General features: G+C 32.2%; 1 protein-coding gene across 8 annotated transcripts in view; it reads right to left on the minus strand.

Moving 5' to 3' along the window:
• LOC148623523 (neuroendocrine convertase 2-like) overlaps positions 1–15,222 on the minus strand; it is a 60,764-nt gene extending 45,542 nt beyond the window's left edge. For 7 of the 8 annotated variants that reach the window (XR_015919457.1, XM_088565380.1, XM_088565379.1 and 4 more), the window contains exons 1-3: positions 7,710–7,772; positions 3,389–3,454; positions 2,406–2,531 (exon numbers count right to left, since the gene is read on the minus strand). Coding sequence is in view for 7 of the 8 variants with exons in the window: in XM_088565380.1 (XP_088421506.1) it covers positions 2,406–2,531; positions 3,389–3,454; positions 7,710–7,757 (240 nt within the window). In the remaining variant the exon portion in view is untranslated. Of the gene's footprint in view, positions 1–2,405; positions 2,532–3,388; positions 3,455–7,709; positions 7,773–12,025; positions 12,188–15,062 lie in introns of those variants that run through there. The other variant, XM_088565384.1, reaches the window with a different exon arrangement.
• Between the last annotated feature and the right edge of the window lie 379 nt (positions 15,223–15,601).

A 15,601-nucleotide genomic window follows, 5' to 3' on the forward strand; every position in this document is an offset into this window, starting at 1 on the left:
AAAATAGGCATACAATAGAGTTTTAATGATAGCTTGGATTGACAATTCTGTCATATACTGATCTTGCAAAAATTTAACTTATCAACTGTGATCACCCCAAGAAATTTAACATGATTTGCAATGGTAAAACTCCCAATCTTAGTTGTGCAAGATTTGAACTTTTTGGGTTCAATTTTAGGTTGTGTTCTTGCTCGAAATCATACTAAATTCTTTCCCTTAGTCTGACTGAATTTGATATATTCCAACAGATAAGGTACAACAAATATTATCATGAAGACCTATTTCCACTTACAGCTGTCACTTTGGTTTTTAGAAATTTCATGCAAAGGGAAATAACTTGCATAAAAAACAGTATGGTTCCCTTCCTCATGTAGAACAGGAAGAATAGGAAGTTATCATTTGCAAGTAAAAGTGAGCCATGATTAGAAAGAGGATCAGGATATCCATAATCTGGGGGCAAAGACTAAACTAAAAAACCAGACAAAGGAACTAAACAGAATATACACAGAAAGAAAAGAATAAATTAGCAACCCTGACTTAACTAAAAACTAAAAGTATGAACCAGGTGCAGTGTTATGTGATATATTGGAGATGTAGCAAAATGACATTTAGCATGTCAATGTGCCTTTGGGTAACTTACATAGAACTCTAAAAGATAATTCAAAATCTCTTGAAGCTATCTTCTTTATTTATAAAAAAAAGATTTTTTTTAAATTAGAAAATTTATGATTGAAAAATAAGGATTTTTTTCATTTTGGCAAATGGACTTCGTCATTCTGAACGGCTTCCAGTCAATTTAAATTCCCTAATTAAACAATCAAACTAAAGTGTAACGTCACACAGAAAATGAGAATGGTGACTGATTGGTGAACATCCTTTGTTTTTCTAGAAACACTTACATAATGTCACATTTGGATTAAAACGAAAGAGGGATAATATTACATTGTGAACAAATCTGCATTGACAGTGGAGACGGCCACAAGTACCATATCTATCAATAGTTCATGATTTTTGAAGTGATAATGTTACTGTTGGGCAACATCACCCTGTTCTAGCTATTTGAGTTTATCACCATGCAAAAAATTTCTTGTAGTTTTGGTAGGCTCTTGTGTATGAATGAGTTGTGATATAAATACTTCAAATGCAGGGGTAAAGGAATGATGCCATAAACATATGGAAATTTGACAAATTTTTAAATTAGTAGTCATCATGGTTATTCCTTCTTAGTCAATCTCTAATAGTAGGTCAAGATGTAAGACAGACCTCAGTATGCCCAAGTGTCTGTAATATCCTATCTCAACCTCTCTCTGGAATTTTTAAAGTTTAAAAAAATCACAGAATTCTAGATTATTCAATGAAACAACATCATCTCTGCAGTGGAAACTGTGGTGAAAGGTCCTTTAGGCAAGTGCTTTAAGTTCTTCTTATTCAAGTGAGCTATAAAATCTGCTTAAGGTATTATAAGACCAGATAAACCCCACCACAGACATGTGCCTGTCAACAGCCAAGAGATGTTGGTCATTAATGTGTCTTATTTTACATTTATTTTCATTTTGAAGAAGTGTCATCCTTCTTTTACTGTGGATTTGATTACTTTTGTTGTCAGGACCTTTTAGAGTTTAATTCAAGATGTGTTTATACCTGTTGAAGACCTTTTCGTAATCTCTGAAACTATTCATTATTTTGTATTCAGGTTGTATGCTTATGCATTTGTTGCATTTCAACATATCTATTTTTTTTTTGGTGAGAGTCAAGGGACAGATTGGCAAAAAGAGGGACACAACTTATTTGGAGGATATCACATAATACCTTGCCACTTGTTCGGCAGGGTATATAAACAAAAAACAAACAAAACTAGACCACAAGGTCAAAGTTTAATTTCAAATGTTACTAACTCTGTTAAGTGACATGTCCTGTGGTTTCCTAGAACCAACAAGTCAAATACCAAAGCCTATCTACATGTAGACAGATCAAAACCAAAGCCTATCTACATGTAGACAGATCAAATACCAAAGCCTATTTACATGTAGACAGATCAAATACCAAAGACATCTACATGCAGACAGATGAAAACCAAACCCTATCTACATGTAGATAGATAAAATTCCAATGCCTATCTACATATAGACAGATTAAATACCAAAGCCTACCTACATGTAGACAGATCAATTCCAAAGCCTATCTACATGTAGACAGATAAATGCCAATGAGATTTTTAACTAACAAACATGTCAGTACTGGTGTATCCTAAAAACCTGGTAAAGCAAGCCAACTGCTTGTTTCCTATTATTAAAACTCATACAAAATTAATTGTCCCTCTACACTTTGCTGATTTTGGAGATATCATCAGTAAATCTATGAAATCACTGAACAATATTCTAACTTCTTAACATTATCATATTTACAATATTAAGATCAAAGTGATCCTGCACCCCTTTGTCCACCACTCCTACTGTAACACCTGTACCATTTATACAACTCTCCCAACTTGGTAAAACATTCATATCATATTTGTCATCAACTCCTTTCTTCTGAAAAAGCAATACTGTTAGTACAGTTATTTACCACTCCTATCATGGCAAATTAAAATGCTTTCAATCAATACTGATGGATGTTTACTTCACACATAGTACATTTAAAATTGTCTTTCCTACATTAAGCTGCTTGATTTCCTTAGGGTCATGAAGTTATTGGTCGCGTTGGGAAACCTGCATCATCGCTGTTTTTTTGTTTTTTTTAACATTTAGTTCTGAAATACACAAATACACAAAGGAGCAGATCCAATGATTTTAAAAAGGGTGATAGTCCAGGAAAAAAGGGGAATTTAAGCTATTTGCTCATTTTTGCCCAACATTTGCTTTAAATGAACAAAATTTTTCAATAAAATGCTTTGCAGGGTGCAGCTTCATAACAACCACAGAAGTCAATCTCTGAACAGTTTCTGGCAGTAAGAACACAGCATTCAAGCTCTTAACTTTAATTGGGATTTTCTGTTTGACACAGGATAAGAATTTGGCAAGAATTTTGACCCCTTATTCATAAATGGTTCTCGTCCAAACACCCAAAATCAATCCTAGCCTTCCTTTGTGATATGCCACGTTGAGGTTCAAATTCAAAGAAATCTATTCTCTGAAAGAAAAATTACATTGTATCGTTCGGACATCAAAACTGACAATTACAGCATCATACCATTATGTGGCTGCAATTTTTTTTGAGCTTATACGAAATAGGTGATGCAACCAATGGAACTTCCCCTTCTGGATCTGCCACTCACATAAGTCTTTTTTTATTTCTTCTTTAGTAATGAAAACAGTTCTTAATAGAACTAAGAAATAAGACAAAATATTTTTACTGTAAATAATTATTGTTTCAATTTCATTATACATACTAGATACCACTGCATGGGCCATAATTCATCCTGGATATCTATGATACAGTTCTCTGACTTTACAAGCTGAAAGAAAAAGTTTTCTTGTATCATGTGTATATTACATGTTATGAAATTGCATGTTACAATTGTGTTTAAACCCCAAATTACATCAACAGTAATCATTGTATTAAAATATTGTAGTAATAAGATATTAAAATAGAAAATAATGACATTATTCTCTAGTATTCATTACCTTTAAATGACAAATGTCTCTGGAATCACAGGGTATTACATGCATTTTCAAACTTCATGATAAATATCTAACTAGAAAGCCTGATTCACTCACCAATGAAAAGTAATTTGTTTTTTTTTACCTTTCAATGGCAATAAATAACTCTAATAAAGAATCATCATACAACTTGAACTCTTGGACACTAAAGTAGGCTATAAGGATCATCTCACACTACAAAATCATTGAAGTTGCATTAACTCCAATAAGGAGTTGTCACAAAACAAGGACCCTATGAGGAATTTTGTAAGCTTTGTCATTTCAACAATACAGACAGTTTCTTTCTATCTTTTACAATGTTCGAGTTACATGCTAAAAATAAAAACCACAAAAAAATTTCACTTTTGACTTTCCAAGGCCAATCACTGAGATAAGGAGTTGTTGTACAATCAGATAAGGAGTTGTCGTACAATCAAATAAGGAGTTGTCGTACAATCAGATAAGGAGTTGTCGTACATGTACAATCAAATAAGGAGTTGTCGTACAATCAAATAAGGAGTTGTCGTATAATCAGATAAGGAGTTGTCGTACAATCAAATAAGGAGTTGTCGTACAATCAAATAGAGAATGTTGTACAGCTCATCAAGAACAAGAATGACATTCAGATTAATTTTCCAGAATCTCTCATAGTTTTTTTTAGATAAATGTAGAAATAGGTGACTTGACCCCTATGATCTAAAAATAGCAATGGCAGTCATGATTTCAGTTCAATCTAAATAAGCGACATACTATTTAAGAAATACCCCAATAATGCTTGTGACCAAATTTCGTTCTTATCTACATCAAAGAATTTTAATGACAACAGATGCAAAGTAATGACAATATATATCATGGGCTTCTGGTCCATATGATCTAAATATTGATCAATGTATAAAAACAATCCTCATAATCAACTGTCTATTTGGAGATATTTATCCCTTACAGTTAAGGCCATAAATCTTTCTTCTGAAATGTTGAAAGTTTTAGTACTTTTTCTTTAAGATTCACACACTTTTTTCCAAAATACAAAATGAAATAACATTCTTCCAAGGGTGCAGCTAGATATCCACACAAAGGTTGTACCCTGAACAGTTCAGGCAAATATAGACACAACATTCAAACATGATATAGTCCCTGAACCCATCCGTGCAACTGTTTGACAGATCAATGACTGCTGACTGATTGATCGCTGACAGATTGATAAACAATGACCAGTCAAAAAATTCACAAACGAAACAAATGAATCCGTAAATTACATTGACCGCTCTGTGGTCATGAAATGCAATCTACGGTTTAATGGATTGGTTTGATGGATGGATGACAGTTCGGAAACTAATCGGTGATCCATGACCTATCGCCATTTCAATTGCGTGAATCGGTTCAGGTACTGTACAGCTCTTAGTTTTGATTGTGAATAAATGTTTGACACAGGATAAATTGACTAGTGGATAAATAACTTTAATACTTGCAATAACAATAATTAAAGATTACATGGACAGACAGACAGACAATGTGATTTTTCTATGCCTCAACATTTTGCTACTGGGTGAATAATAAGTAACACTTTGCAATTTCATAGATATTGGTCAAAGGGTTTTTGAATGAAGGTTTAAAAATGAAAATTTTTGTAAGAATATAGTCACATAACTCGAAAATGTACCATGTGAAATACAAAAAATAAAAAAAGCGTACATTAATAGAAGTTAACAGTTTATTAAAGGTTCAAGAAATTGCTAAAAACATTTTCAAGATACTGTGCAAATATGGAAAATCCCCCTATTTTTTATGAACAAAGTTCCATAACTTTCAAAATAAAAGATCAGAAATTCATGACAATCAAAAGCTTTCATTAAGTTTCAAGTAAATTTGTGCAAGCACTCTTGAGTTAAAATCCAAAAAAACTTATCCCATTTTTATGAATTAAGTCCCACAACTCTAAATATTACAAATAGAATATGAAAATAGAGAATTTCCCAATTTATGTAAGTCCAATAACTCAAAAACCAAATATCAGAAAAGGGTATATTGGGTTTACATCAAATTTCGCCCTGAAAATAAACTTATTCAAATCAGTGTAGATGCTGCTTCCTATTAAGGGAAAGGTGCACTTACTTTAACAACCATTTTTTGCTATTCAACCATGAAAAATATTAGTGCAAAATGGAGCCACAACTTATCAATTCTGTCAAATAAATGAAAAAAAAAATTCATTACATTTCTTTGCAGGAGATATTTCAACTATAAAGGCCTATTGAATCAAGACAGTTTTTGACATAATATTTAGTATGTCAAAGAATGTGGCCAATATTTCAGAATAAAAAAATCAGTCAAACCTCAAAATTTCTTCAGAAAGAAATGATACTCTGTGTCTTCATTTTGACATATTAATATAATAAAAACTCATGCAAAAGGCTTTTATATTAAGATCGAAGATCGGAATCGATATAGCAGTTGCGAGAGCCTTTAGCTTTGTAAAGCCTGATAGCATCTGTAATTATCTTACACTATCGCAGGAAAATAATCCCATTGGCACACCTCAACAAGGTTCACATGCAGATAGTTAGGTTCACTTTGTAGGTATTTATGATATGTGAATTTCAATTCTATGTTATTGACACCAATAAACAAGGCCAATAAACTACTTTTACTGGGAACTAAATATGCTGATTAATTTGGTTTGTAATTAATTATCAGTACCTGTTTATTTCTATGCATTTACCTGAATAAACAAGTCGTTCAGTGTCAATATATTCAAATTGCCTATTTATTTTTAAACGCATAATAAACCATTAGATGTTTAGCTAGAATGAAAACCACGCAAGATTATAAGTAGTCTTCAACCATAGAACTGGAATATGAAGAGGAATGCTGAGTACCAATTGGAAGAACTCAGAACTGTCTTCAGATATCTCACGCAGGCCATGATGGATAAAAGGGGCAGTGGTTCTGATCAAGAAACTTGTGAATAGAAAGGGGTTTCAGGCTATTGCTTGCAGCTCATCTTTTGGTCATTTTTGTTACAAAAGGGTAGCATAACCCTGAAACCATCCTGACGTATCATTCATTATATCGTGTATTTGATTAAAGTTACAGCCCCATGACATCAGAAGCCCAGAGATGGTAAATACAAATGAAATTTGCAAAGATGATGGCATAGGAATTTCAATAATGCATTTTTCGGCAATTGTGTCATTTTTTGGTCTGGTGTTATTTGCAATAATCATTCTCTCTGACTATTTTAGCCATGTGTATGTAATTATAATAAAGCTGTAGGTGCTCCATGGCTTATGTTTTCTGCACCAGGCATGATTGGTGAAATTATATCATTGCTCCCACTATCGAATATGCGACCCAACTGTATATACAAAAAATGTAATAAGAATTATTTGGTGGTTATACCTGGGTTTATTTATAAGATTGGTTGCAGAGCAGTAAATAGTAATAGTTGAAGCTAGTTACCCCAAAATCTGGGATCCCCCTTTTTGTGTTATAAACTAGTCGGGCTGCATATTTGATAGTGGGAGCAAGCCCTGTGACTATATAATAAGACTTTATCATTTATGTTAATGTACGTGTCTCTGAACTTGGTGCCCAGAAACCAAGGGCTTTCACAAGACACATAGTTGTCTATGGAATAATTTGTAGCATTTAAGCTATAAAGCTTATCACCTGAGAAATGTGCAAGTAGCTAAATGATAGAAACATGTTTCTAAAGATATGATTTGTTCCAAGGATTGTGGCTTATGTTTGAATGATTTAACAGACAGTTTTGACCTGGAGGTCAATAAATTGAATTTCAACCTGAAAATTTCAAAACTGGGAATGGCCAACTAGTAGTTCCATTCCTATACTTTCCTTTTATCCTATATTTCTGCAATATGACGAATATTTGAGGCGTAAAAATTCAAACGATCGATATAAATTGATTCAGTACATGAGTAATTTGATTTCTATGTTATCTTTTCACACAATAATTTTCAGTGGGTAGAATAAAATTTTTACTAGATAACAGGTATGGAAACTTGTAGAAACAAATGTACCCCTTTATAAAAAAAAAAAAAAGGAGCTCACATCAATAGAGAGAAACAGTTCACCAAAGGTTGCACCATTTTGTGACATTATGCAAACTGTCAACCATGTGAATGGACCGGTTTACTATAATACGACCCATCTAGAAAGACAGATGTATATATAGGTTGAATATAGCAAAATATCAAATGACGTTATTTAGTTTCAACATCATTACTAAGGAGCCTTGAGTGTTAAATAAATGGCAAGGGGCACAGTGCTGGAAATCAAACTCAGTCTGATATTCGTGATATGGATTTGTGGCACAATATCATTAAGATCAGTAGTATTTACTCAAATTGTTGCACAGAAACATGAAAACAATGCTGGCAAGGATGACAATACTATATGGTTATATGACCTGCTAAAATATCAAATCTGATAAAAAAGATAGATAACCCCTACATGTGATCATCATTACACAAACCTGGTGTAAACAGTTACTGTCACTGTACCATATTTATCATAGATATGTATATTACCTCCTACAATAAGAACATTCACCATTTCTACTTACCGCACAAAACATCCTACAAATAAAATAAAATACAATACAAGTGTCTGTTAATAAAACAAGAGACATTTCCACTAGAAATAATTTTATCTGATAATGGAATTCATAGATTCATGGAGTCTTTTGCTTTTGTATACTTTGCTTGAGGTGGGCAAAAGTCCAAATGGCTTTTCAGATGACCCTACACAAATAACATGATAACAAAAAATGCAAAGATTTCACTACAACTGTTTCAACTAAATGTAACAGTACAATACAAATCCTTATCTGTAATAATACATGTATATTACTATTACATTATTATATTATTATTATTATATTATATTATTGTTTTTAATTTAATCCAATTTTTTGAAAATGTTGAATGTTCACAAGCATCGTACATACATACAGACTGAAGAATATGACAGCATGAAAAATGATTGATGTTCATAATAAAAATGGTCACAACAGCAGTCAAAGTCCTTATTTTCCTATCAAAAAAGTTTGCCTAACACTTTTCAAGTCATTGTAAGGACAATGGTTAAAATCCATATTTTCACAACAAAAATAATTTCCATGCAGACAACTAAAGCAATATTTTTTAAATTGAACATGACCTTTATTTTGTCATATACAAAATAACATATCCAATCCTCAACAGGATCTATCAAATACAACTTTTTGCATGGACAATGTTTGGCAGCCACCTGGCTGCCATACACCCCCAAACTAAAAACCCAATTTACATTTGGACATTTTGAAAAAAAAATGGGAAAGTCCAACAAAACAAAAAGTTGACAATGCACAGCAACCAAAATTACAATAAATGCCTATAAAGTCATATACCACATCTGCTCCATATGATTTCTGACAAAATCATTCCATATAATGACAAAAGGCAAAAATTAACAAAACAAGATGTTTAAATCAAACAGCAACCATAATCACAATGTATACCCAACTTATCTGAAGCCATATATACTAAATTGGAAAGTAATCCATCCATTAATAGACAAGATAATTGCAATAGAATGACAGACAAAGAAACTGATACATCAAATCATTGAATGGAATATAAAAAACTTCTTAAACAGGGTTATATTGCGGCGAGATTGAAGTCATCAATACAGAAGTTTCATGGTTGTCATTATAAACTCATGGATTGTTAAAGTGTATCCATCTGCACCATGAGAACCCAAAATATCTGTTCACCATGTGAGTTTTTCTTTCCTCTTTCATCTTCCCTGGACTTGCTTTTTTATGAGCAACTTGGCAGGTATTTGTAGAAAAGCAGAGAAAGCTTACCCTACTGGTGCATCTGGTCCATACACTAGGTTTTAAGTGGAGTCTGAGTTGCTCATTTACTTTTGTTTCTTTGTATGTATTATTTTGATTATTTCATGTTCTTTTGTTGTGTGTGTCTGTTCTCCCTGTCTAATCTTTATCTCTGGATTGCTTTCTTTTAATATCTGCTATGATCTTGGTTCCTTAGATTACTCTTTCTTTTGTAGTATGGCACCTTGTGATCAATTAGATCCATGTAATTTTACTCAAGTTATTATCCAGACATCAAGAAAGTTCTTATTTCTGGCTCTTTTTGGCTACAATTACTAACTAGTCATTGCTCCTACCAGAACTAATACCCTGCAGATGGCTGAACCTTGTACATTTGAGGACCAATGTGGACACACGATTCATATTGGACACCATTTTTTATGGGGGATAAATTAAACACTTTTGACACACTATTTTGATGCCTTATCTTAAACACCCAACTCCAAACTGCAATCAGTACTATATTTTTTTGTCTACAACTCAACGACAATATACACTTTAAACATAAATTTCGGACAGTATACACATCCCAATATGGTAATTTAACACCCCATTAATCAAGTTTTATAACAATACTGCAAGTCATTAAGGAGGAGTATAACTACTAACTAGTTTAAGTCACAACCTCCAAAAAGAAGGCCTTACTACCATGGCACCCCATTGTACAATAAGAAATGTTTCTAATTTCTAATTCAACTTGAAGTATCAAGAATAAATTTATAATCAAAATGTTTGGGAATATTTAAATTACAGAATGTGGACCAATTGACCTTTGTGACATCACAGTACTAATCAAAGGGCTGAAAGCACTGGAGGTTTTAGATTCTTGTGAAAATTGTAGCATGAACAAAATTTCAAAGATTACATGATGTTATATAAAATTGTGATCATACATCTGCATTTTAAATACTATGAATATCTGTCTTTTTTCTAATATGTATAAACTGAAAGTCAGTCTATACTACTGATCAAACTTCATACACATTTACAAATTTTTGTTCCATTTCACCTTTTTCCCCAATTGTAAACATATCCAAAAGTTTATGTGCATTTACATTCAAAAACTACATTAACAGAGTATCATCTCACAATAATTTCTGCTTAAGAAAACAATTTCCTTAAAACAAGATTTTCAAAAACTAGACACTTTTATCAATTTGAATTTTCCCGCCAATTTTACTTGGTTCTTCACTTCCTGTTTATAAATGGTAAATATTAATGATAGGATGGAGAATTTAACTGAAAAGTGTGTTAAAAATGAACATGCTCTACACATTTTATGCTTCTAGACGCATTACTGCAAAAAATCAATTCCCTAAATGCAAATTTATTAATAAATATCTTTCAAGGCCAAAAAGGAATCCTTCAAATCTTGAGTTGATATGAAGACTAGATTTTAATTTTATTTGTAGAAACAATAGAATACTACTGAGCTGATTAATTGCAAGAAACATATATTGGTTATAAAAAAGGTATAGAATGATATAAACGGAATTACATTTGGACTATATTTTTGTGTAGTGTTCAGAAATAGTAGAAAGTTCCAGTGATGGATCAGTGACATAAGGTATTTTGATCCTGAAGGATCAAAAAACCAAAAACCAACTTGGTTTGATCATAGAGAGGTAGCCAATCAGAAAACATGTTATAAATGAGATTAAATTATTTTCTATACGCTTTAATACAATTATTAGTAATTGTCAGGACAAATGGAAAAATGCTATTTCTAGACGCTTTTTGGCGCCTTATCACTAATGGCTTAAGTTACAACCCCAAAAATCAATGCTAGACTACTTTTTGTGTTATGGCACCTTGTAACTTAATTTCATACACTTTACTCAAGTTATATTGTTGAGATACCATAAAAGAATGTAGATTTTCTGGTGAAACTAATGACCCACTGAAAATTGTTCTGTCATGTTATGACCAGTTGTTTTTTGAAATCCTGAAAATGAAAATAAGAAGTACAAAATGTTCTACTATTTCTAATGGTATAAATAGGTCAAGGCATTAAAAGAAAGATATTATGTGTATTGATGACATTATATATAATGTTAGAAAACCAATTCCAACTAATTCCAACAGATGAGGTTAAAACTAAATAAGAGAAAAAGAAATGAGCCAATTAAACTTCACAAAAAGGTTATCAATGGCATTATGATCAAAGTTCTTTTGTAGTTTAGAAACAAGTTCAAATGTTTTGTCCAAAATAGTAGCTAAGCTCACTGGTGTGAAAGGGAAGCGCATATTTGTAATGCTTCAGATATACTAAATGAGTAGAAACATTTTTATGAAAAGTTATATTCCTCACGGAAACATAATATTCTGTGTTACAATTCTTTTTTCAAACATAATGTCTGCCTCTCTGAGGAAGTGCGTGAGAGTAATCTCTCTTTCAAAGAATGTCATATAGCCTTAAATACAATTCTGTTAATAAGCTATCAAGTATAGCAATTTCTAGGTATACACAAAATATATCATGACTTACAGGAAAAAGCAAACAGCAAGTATTCTATTTCCATAGAAATCCAGATCCATTTTGATGTCTGACATAATTAAGAATTTGAAGATACAATGTAGAATTCAGCTGACCATTCCAAACATTGAGTATTTTATTCAATTCAAATACTGGTTCTTCATCTATGACAATCTGAAAAAAAAAACTGTGGTATAGAAATTGAATCAGCATACTACTGCTTAAAATGTACATTAATTTAGTTACTGTGTATGTCTATAATTTAGTTATTTTGTGTAAACTTTCTGAATTATGTTTGTATCTACTGGTACATTTATTTCCTTTACATGTAGCAAAACTACATTTGTCTGAGTAATCATTGACGGCCCCTGCAAATGTTAAATTATGAGATATATGAGCAATTATGGATTCTCTATCTAAACTTGGAACATGTCTGTCACAGTTTCTGACACAATATGAACATGATTGTGAATTAACAATTTATAAAAATCTTACTGCAGTAAAAGATTTCAAATTCCAGGCCCTAACTTTCATGAAACATCAGTCAGTGAATTTGATCTGTAATCTACTAACATACCAAGGGATCAGGAAACGCAGGGGCCATATGCTCATTGAAGCTGAAAATTGCCCATTAAAGTTAAAGGATTTTTAAAATTTTTAAATTTTAATAAATGGCCCATTAACATCTTGAATACTTGTAATAAATGTTGAAAATGGCCCATTTGAAAAAAAAAGAAATTTCCCAACCAGAGATGCTCACATGCGAAAAAAAAATCAGCTCAACAATAGCATTAAGAAAATAAAATACTTTGCAGGACACAGCTTGATACAACTGCAAAGATTGAACCCTAAACAGTTGGAGCAAGTATCATGAGTATGGAAAATGCATGCTTAGGACCCATTTAGGCCCCTATTTCTAAAAAGTCCAAGTCTTTACCCCTAAAATCAATCCATGTCTGACCACTGTGATATAGAATATTGTGGAACAATATCATATACATTCCTATGCTTTTAGTGGCATTATATCCTTAAATTTTGAGAAATGCTTGTTGGTCCTTAATTCATAAATAGTTAAGAGCTAAAACCCCTAAAACTGATACAAACCTTCTTTCTGTGGATTGGAATCTTGTAAAATTTTATCAAGATCAACCATTTAAAACTAAAATTAAAGCTTGAAAACCAAGTGTCTATGGACGACTACAACGAAGACATACAACCCCAAATTTTTTGCAGTCATACAAAAAGTTATGTCCTGAAAGTAACAAAAGGTGACAGTCCTTACAAGAAAAGTTTACGCCAAACTAATAAAAGTGTTTGATTGAAGATCATGTTTCAGTAAAAATAAGTTAATCTTTTCAGAGAGGTTAAAAAAATATATTTGGTCATGTTATCCAAATCAAAGCATAGCTTTTCTAGGATACATTATATTATTCGTTATTGTCTTGAAATAGACGATCAGTTGCATCCAAATCTTTGATGTGCATTTGTTTATGTCGTTAGTTTTGTGTAAAATATTCCTACCTTCTATGGGGAACTGATATTGTTTTGGAAATGTACAATTATGAAACTTAAAAAATGCTGGAGCTGTTCACAGGGAAGTGATTATATGCAAGATATACTGATATGGGGGCTTGGTTGTACTCACATACCACAGAATCCCCATATCAGTATATCTTGCATATAATACTTGTGAGCCACTCATGTTGGTAAAACAAAATTTCCAGTATGGTGAATCTTACAGTGCTTGCTTTAACAGGTAATGCCTACTCCATATTAGTATGTATTTAACAAATATTGTAAACAACTGGGGACACAAAATTTCATTGAAATAATAACTATTGAAATACAAGACTGGATAAAGTCAACCAAATAATTAACAGGAGCTGGGCATTCCACTATCTCAATCCAAATATATTGTTTATTATGATTTTAAATAGATGGTATAATAATTTACAATTAACATAAGTAACACTGAATGTTAAAAGAGCAGAGCATGATGGTAAGCTATCTGAAGATGCAAAACATGCACAGAATATACATGTAACGCACCAAAAGCTCCTCCCACAAATTATCAATAAAGCATTTAAAAATTCTAACTCTGACCAATGGCCAATTATATAAAGTTCAATCGAACTAAAATATTTACTTGTCAAAAGCAATTAAGGAGGTAGACCTAGGGTAAGGGGCATAATTATTTCAAATCATTGGAACAATTGGAATTGGAATCTTATCTAGCCAATTACATACATGTTCATGTACCCATTACTGACCCATAATTAAGCCAATGCATAACAATATATAAATATATACAAAATGATACAAAAACAATTTAAATCGTAACTGATGTAACAAATAACAATTAAAATTCATTCAGAATTAACAAAATATACACATTTACATTGGTCCTTCTTTGTAGAGACTAAACTTAAAGAACATTCCATGTGTTTTTAACATGTGGGATATTTATATTTTCCACCAAATTTTATTATTTTTTTTAAACATCTGGTAAAGATGATGCATCGACTTTGGCACCAGTCATCATAACTTCTGTGACTTGTTCTTGGTCTGACCAACATAAATCCATCCATTTTCAAGCACAGGGGCTTGCTCCCACTATCAAATATGCAGTCAAACTAGTATATAACACGAATAGAAAACGGTTCAGTTTATTAAATGTGAACACAGTTCGCGATAACAATAATAGTTGTACATTTGCGGATACATGTAAGTTCAACAACATTCCCGTAACGAATCAGGCAATTCCTTCAAAATTCCGCATGTTTTTGATGCCAAATGGATGTACGTTTAGCCTGAAAAGCCACTGCCTCCAATTAACCCTCTCGTTTGACATGATAATGATGTCTTAAAAAACAATGTCCTATGTTCTGATCAGCATCCTGCTGTGATATGTAGATACAGATAAATGCCCAGCATGTATATGAATGGGTTATGAATGGGGTGGGTAAAAATTTTCGGGGCCGCACACCCGAAACCCTTTTACCTATTTAGTTCCCCCTCCTGCCTCACCCTCCCCGTGATATAGTCTTACCTAACTGTAGATCAACAAAACAGTTAATACTCTAACGAAAGAAGCCCGGAAGAAGATTGAATAATCATTACTGAAGTACATATGTATGCTAAAAATAGCATTATTTTCTCGGTACATGATCCAGACAAGGGAGTGTTACGCCTATACTGTCTGTTTTAACCGCGTCGCACCACGAGAGTTTCATCCTAATTTATCAAATTCTCGGGGCCAACTAACTCCCTATCTTAAAATATTGAAAAAGGGCTAAAAATAAAGTAACAATATTAATAAAAACTACATAAATTGTTTTGATCTTAAATTCGAATCATTCCGAGAATCATTCCACTCTTCAGAGAGTGTACTGTATACCCTTTAAACAACATAACATAAAGTACCTGCACCCTATTAAACACTTGTCACAGAGTTATTTTTAGTTTTTAGAAAATATATATATTCTCAGAGGGTGTGACGGATATGACTCAACGCATTATCGATAAGCTGTTCTAAAAACTAAAAATAACTCTGTGACAAGTGTTTAATCAAATATATATATATAATTA

This window comes from Perna viridis, chromosome 2, assembly GCF_037379345.1.
Source record: "Perna viridis isolate PV_CMFRI_1.1 ecotype Kerala chromosome 2, ASM3737934v1, whole genome shotgun sequence".
NCBI lineage: Eukaryota > Metazoa > Mollusca > Bivalvia > Mytilida > Mytilidae > Perna > Perna viridis.